General features: G+C 42.0%; 1 protein-coding gene across 1 annotated transcript in view; it reads right to left on the reverse strand.

Moving 5' to 3' along the window:
* COL6A3 (collagen, type VI, alpha 3) overlaps positions 1–6788 on the reverse strand; it is a 52585-nt gene that overhangs the window by 35083 nt on the left and 10714 nt on the right. Inside the window, exons 5-6 of the mRNA XM_009875077.1 lie at positions 3564–4163; positions 1779–2345 (exon numbers count right to left, since the gene is read on the reverse strand). Coding sequence (XP_009873379.1) covers positions 1779–2345; positions 3564–4163 — 1167 coding nt within the window. The remainder of the gene's footprint in view (positions 1–1778; positions 2346–3563; positions 4164–6788) is intronic.

Consider the following 6788-nt stretch of genomic DNA (forward strand, 5'->3'; position numbering starts at 1 on the left):
GAAAATCTCAAATATCTCCTTAGGAACGCTAGACATATAAAGAGTTAACAAGGCAGCTGAAGTCTTAAATAATAAACCTGATCTGAAGTTGGCATTAAGAGGAATGTTGGAAACTCGGCGGGTTAATAGGACTGGAATATTAATATATCGTGTGTTGAGAAACACACATGAAAAGAAGGAGCAGACATAGCCTGTATCTCTGTTTCATACACTCCCTCTAAAGTTCAGGAGTAGGGGAAAAGAGTCCTGTCAAAAGTGTCTGGGTAGCAGATAGAGAGGAAAAAGACACAGGTGCTCTTAATGAGGTGGCTGTCTTTAACCAAGAATACTACAAAAAGTAGGTGGAGGCAGCTATTCGTGAGCAGTTAGCACAATTATTCACACTACTTGGTGGCCGTAGAGGTTCAAAATTGACAAGACAGAATGGTTTGAAAAGGGAGGATGTAATTCAAGAGCACACTAATCTGTGTTGAGGCAGAAGCTGCACAAGTACAGGAAAGGCAATGGCTCCACATGGAAAGGATGGGGTAAGAGATGACCAGGGGACACCATTGTAACACTCTGGCCAGTTGGAGCAGCCTGATGTTGGAGAGATGAGGGTGAGAAGGTATAAAACGTACAAGACCTACAAGGAAAGATTGAATGAGCTGGATACACAGCTGGTGACACAAAGAACAAGACAAGATGTACATGACAAGCTTGAAGTAAATGAAAGGCTGTCCTCCAAAACACAAGAATAAGATGACATCTGTATCCTCCTTGAGTTGAAGGAGAGAGATATAAAAGGCTTAAACGATGACCAGGAAGGCAGAAGTTAGACTTTATGGAAATGCATCTAGTGATACAGATAAAACCAACTGAGCAGACTGATTACAGATGCTGTGAAATCAACTCCACCAGAGGGTTTTCAGAGCAGTTTAGACCAATGTCAGCTGATTCTGGACAAGAAGATCCTGTTAAGGACAAGGGTATGTAGCAGATGGCACCCTGAGAACCCTTCCAGCCCTATTTCTTTTTTATGTTTCTATGATTCTAAATCCATCTGCCCAGGACTTCTGCAGAAAGATGACATGGATGTTATTACATTTCTCCTTGTCCCCACCTGCAGTGGAGAGACAGGTTAATTCTCAAATTAGGGCTGCATCAGGAAATCACACAGGCGGACATGCATGATTTCCAGTACCGCAGTGTGAATTTATAATTTTTGCCATGTGATTATTTTTATATTTTTTATTCGTCAATGAATCTGTACTCATCTACTGAGCTCATAAGAGCAACTGAGCCAAGAGCATCCAATTTATTGGTGCGTAGATAAAACATGTAGAAAATGCCGTCATATCCCATAAGAAATAATGGAGCAAGAGTGAATCCAGCACGCTGCAGTACTCCTTACTGCCCCTCTAGAACAGGGAGGATGGAAAGAGGAATAAATACAAGCCTGTATTTGCTTCTTCTAGCCCTTGCCCAGCATTGCACTTCAAATTATGCAAGACCTCTGGGGCAAGGTCTCTCTGCTATTTCATTTTTGTACCACGTACACACTGGTAACAGCACCTACTGCAGCTCTTGCAGCAGAACAAAAGGCTTTTTCCTTACTCATCTTTAAAAATCATTATTCATTTTAATTCTCTGCTGGATCAGAGGAAAATCCAAGTACAATAGCAGTTTCTACATAATCATTTTAAACCTCACCACACTCCATTGCCCCAGTTACCAAATGGAGGGGGGCATGTTAGTGGTGGCTTTCAGCCTTTTGGACACCCCAGGGGTCCCTGTACCTGTTGGCTGAAGCTGGATAGTTTTCAACAGGTTGACTATGTTTGGCTGAAGTTCTGAAATCCGAGGGAGGGACTCGACGTTTAGAATGAATTGTGGGGCGTAAACGATTGTTTCCAGCTCTACAGGGTCAGCATTTTTGGCTTTGATAGCAAAGGTCACAACTCCAGCTTGCTTCAGAGCATCTGACGGTTGCTCCACATCATCACTTGATCTTCCAGCAGCAAGGAGGACCAGAAACTGAGGAACCCCTTCTTCGATCCTGCTTCCAGCTTCCTTCACAAACAGCCTCCTTATAGCTTCATCTAGCGCAGCTCCAATATTCAGTTGCTTTCCAGTTTTTATCTTCATCCTTTTCACTTTGACAAGCATGTCTTGCTTAGAAGGGAGTTCAGCAAAGTCAAATTCAACTTGGATGGTGTCACTGAATTGAGCTACAGCTACTCTTGTGGCATCGGGACCCACGTTCAGGTCAGAAATGACTTTGTGTATCAAGTCCCGGACAGCAGGAAAGCTACCCAAGAGGTTGGCTGAGCCATCAATCAGGAATAAAATATCTTTCTTGCTTTCTAGAATAAATTCACAAATGAAAAGAGGGGAAAAAAAGATATGAAGGCATTTTTCTTCTTAAACGTCACCCTAGAAACTTCTCTGCAAATTTCAATATGCAAAGCAAGTGATTTTCATTTACCAAGTATTTAAAGACTACAGGACTAAACAGTACCTGTCACTTATTTGAGGAAGAAAGGAAGCAAGGACACCTCTATCCTAAGACTCAATCAATTTAGGCACCAGTTAGTAATATCATATATTGTATTGCATCATATCATAAATTGGCTGTTTCAGATTGGGCCAGTGATGTTTATGGTCTAGCTGATGGTATGCTGATAATACAGGCATGAAATACAACAGCAGTGGAGGGCTGTTTGTTTGGGTTTTTTTGTATTTGAGGGCTCAGTAGATAACAAATAGACATTCGTTCATACATACAGATAGGCACAAAGCATTTTTGTACTTCTCCTAGTTACAGCACAAGGAGTATCTAAATCCATAGGCGAGTTAAGAGTTTGGGAGGAGAAAAAGCATTTTACCTGTTTCCCTTTTAATGTCATTGAATAGCCCAGGCAAACCCAAGCATCTCACATCTCTGTGTCTTAACATCTTTCATATGAATCTTAATGGTCTCCTTTCCATACTATAAGCAATCCTGGTTGTTCTTATGTCAGGAATTAGTGAGCAAATACCTGTTTTAAAAGGATTAAACTTGCCAACAGCTTTCAGGTTTCATGTTGGACATTAACTCTGAATATCTAGAGTCAAATTCAGCCTCTGTGACATAGTCACTCCATGGAAGGATTGGGCCACCTGTGCCTGGCTAGACCTCTGCTCCTCTGTGCTCTTTCTCATGACTTTAACCTTTCCACACCACACCTTGGGGCCATTAGTGCACGGTCCCATTACCCAAGCTAGTGCAGATGATGCGTCTACAAGTTGTGACATTATTATGGCAACAGAAAGGGAATGCCTAAGTGACTGGTGGGCATAGGCTCACTTGGATCCTCCTTCGGTCTTGACCTGCCAAAAAACTTAAAATTGAGCTATCTTTAAAGTCCACTAGCAATGACTTGACCACAATTAAGAGCTGCCAGTGTCAAGTCATGTATTGAGGGGTTAAGCACAGCCCTAACCAGGGCCATGGACAAATGTGAAGGTGTGTGTTGGGAACAAACACTCAAGAGAAACAGGATTAATTTAATGCAGTCAACATGAAGGAAGGTAGGTATTACCTGTTGGGGTGAGTGGAACCTCTTCCACACCTCCACTAACGTATGTTGTTATGGGCTTATTTAACTCCTGGGGTAAAGCTGCCAGGGCACTGAAATCATCCATTAAATACACCATTCCTGGATTAAAGGCAATCTGTTCAAGTTCTGCCTTATCCGCATTCCTAACTCCAACAGCAAAAGTCAGCACTCCGGCCCGAGTTAATTCATTGGAAACTTGCAAGAAGGCATCGGCAGACCTCCCTGCTGTCACCAGGACTAGGACCTGTGGCACTTGTTCATTTATTCTGCTCCCACCAGCTTCGGTGAAATGATTTGAAAGCACAAAGTTCAGTGCAGAGCCAGTGTTCAGCACTGACCCCCCCATGGGCCTCAGCTGCCCCATACGTTGAATTATGTCTGATTTGGTTTGGTACGAGTACAGAAAGAACTCGGTTTTAGGAGTGTCACTAAATTGCACTAAGCCAACTCGGATTTTGTCACTGCCGACATCAAGGTAGTTAACTAGGGTGGCAACAAAGTCACGCACAAAAGGGAAGTTGGCATTTCCAACGTTGAGTGATCCATCCAAAAGAAAGATGATATCCCTTTGGGTTACTTGAACTGCAGTAGAGCACAGAAAATAACATGAGACATCACAGAAAACACAAATAGAATTATTTTTTTCATGTGTGCATACGGCATACACCGTACACGCATGCAAACCTTGTTAGGAGGAAGAGGGGAGAAAAAGAGAAGAGTGTGATCAGCACAGAAGTAACAAGGACCTTGCTGGAAATGACCAAACTAGGCAGAGGAGGTTTCTGGCTTCTATTGAAGAGTCTTTTAAATGTCACCTTTATCAACAGGGCTTAGCCTCTGTCACGGCAGATGTTTTCTACAGCTGCTAATGCCAGAACAACACACTCTGGACCAGATCCTTAGCCAGCAAAAAGGCAGTTTCACTGGTTTTGGTGGAGCAACACTGAATGACACCTACAGACACCTTGCTCATCTACAAGTCAACATCCATTTAACCTGGGGCTTTCCAACAAAGCTTTAGGGAACATTTTGGCTTTCTGGCACCTAAAGTGTTCTTTGACACGCAGCGCTATCACCCCATTATTCAGCAATCCTTGGTTCCATGGGGATGCTGCTGTACATCCCTAGATGTAGATAACCACATCCGAGCCCTTTGGTGACTTCCATGGCCATGCTGTGCAGCCAGCACGAGCTGGCCCGTGGGACAAAGTTAGGCTCCACTTGCATGGGAAAACACTACTGCCAAGTAACCAATTTAGTTGGTATTTTGAGTGGGTATTAAAAATAGCTTTTGCTAATAGGCTTAGAAAAGCTGGTCCAGATGAGGCTGCCATGGCTGCCTGAGACCCCTGCCTCTTTGACGTCTGCATTTGATATAGAAAATTGCATTTTTGCGCCTGCAGCTACAGACATCTATTTTGTAGGCTGTTGAAAGGAGAGAGATTTCCTGCTTTTGTCAGTTACCAGCCAGTTCTCATCTCCTTTTAAGGTTAAATCCTTCCTGGGCTTCCTCCCAGCATCTGAGCCCCAGTACACAGATCTGCAGCATCACCCCAAGGACAGCACAGAATCACCCCCCTGGGCCTTTTGCTCTAAATAAATCGTGTCTACATGACAAACCAAAATGACAAAACTTTAAATAAGACCTCAGAGGACTGGTGAGTGGTCTCATCCAATGCATCTACCTATAGATATATGGCTGTATTCATCCATCTGTCTAGCTTGCCTGTTCCCTGTAAGCTTGCAGTCCTATATATAAAATATATAAACATTGAGGTATTAAAACCAAAAGGGAGAAAAGGGCTCTTTGGGGTACAGGCATTCCTCTCAGATTTTACATATCGGCTTGGCTTTTTGTGTTTTTATTTTTTCCCAGAAAAGTGCTATTCAAGGCCCAGGGTGAGACAATATCCAGTTGAAATGTAACAGACTGCTCAGTGTCAAAATCAGCTGTTACTAATAATAGTAATTCTGTGGAGTAGGTGTGTATGTGAATAGCTGTGAGTACAGCAGAGCAAAAAGACAAAAAAAAGGAGAAGCTGCGTGAATGAGCTTTAAAGAACAAGGAAGTATAGGAACATTTTTTAATTTACATTGGTGTGTAGCCATGCAAAACTGTATTAGCAGGAAACAGATTCTGAAAAAAAAAGCTTATTAAATGATAAGTTCCGTGATATTCATCTTAATTAAGGACAAGTATTGGCAAATAAGTTTTAAAATGTCTGCTCTGTATGTAAATCAGTCAGAGGCTTTAGTTACCTAAGGACCTTTTCCAAAACTCATTTTCTTTTGCAGCGCAGTTTAGAATTTTAAATTACTTGGAGAAACTAGAATAAATACGGACATGGTTTGACACCCACTTAAGCCAATGAGAACCTCACTATTGACCTTTCAGGGAGCTGAAAAAAGTGCTGGTTTTGTCATGTTTGTCATAAGACAGAAATGCGAGGTTCAGATATGTTCTAGCTCAACATTAACTCAACCTCAAGCATCTCTATTAGGAGGAAATCCTGACAAATTTGGTATAAAATCTCTGTGCAGCTAGAACACCTCTTGAAATGCAGGGGAAAGCCTCAGAAGACATGGCTAGCAGTTAGATTGCTTCCAAAGTCTACTGATGTCAATAGCAAGACTAAGTTAAAATAATCCACTGGCTTTTGATCATCTTCTAAACAGATGACATTAAAATCAACACTGCAATGGTCTCATACACCTCTTAGGGCTTGAGTTGAGTAAATGATAAGAAAACTGAAAATATGTTCTTAAAGGGCAAGTTCCAGTCCACAAGTGTCAGGCTAGCTTTCTCTGAACATCTCCATGAATGAACATGCTTGTTTACTTTAGATTCTGAAGAAACTTTTAAGCTTTCTTGAGCAAATATCAGCTACGGGTGATTTTCCAGCTGGAGAAGAGATTATAGCTTTCACAGTGCGTCCTGTTCACAGGTTACACAAAACCGAAGTGAGAGATAAAGCCTTCACTGAAGAATTTCATTGCGTAACAAGTAAAGCACATCTACGTCCAGGCCTTTAAGTGTTGGTGACAAATATGGCATGTGACAAAAATCTCCAGAAAGGAATGAGAAAGCTATAACAACAACCATGCTACCGAATTCACCGATCTGTCCATGCACATTTTGCAAATCGAAGAGACATTTAGCTATGTTGAAACACACGCTTGATACTTTTTTCCTCTGTGTCCCTACAC

The sequence above is a fragment of the Apaloderma vittatum genome, unplaced genomic scaffold (assembly GCF_000703405.1).
Source record: "Apaloderma vittatum isolate BGI_N311 unplaced genomic scaffold, ASM70340v1 scaffold5638, whole genome shotgun sequence".
NCBI lineage: Eukaryota > Metazoa > Chordata > Aves > Trogoniformes > Trogonidae > Apaloderma > Apaloderma vittatum.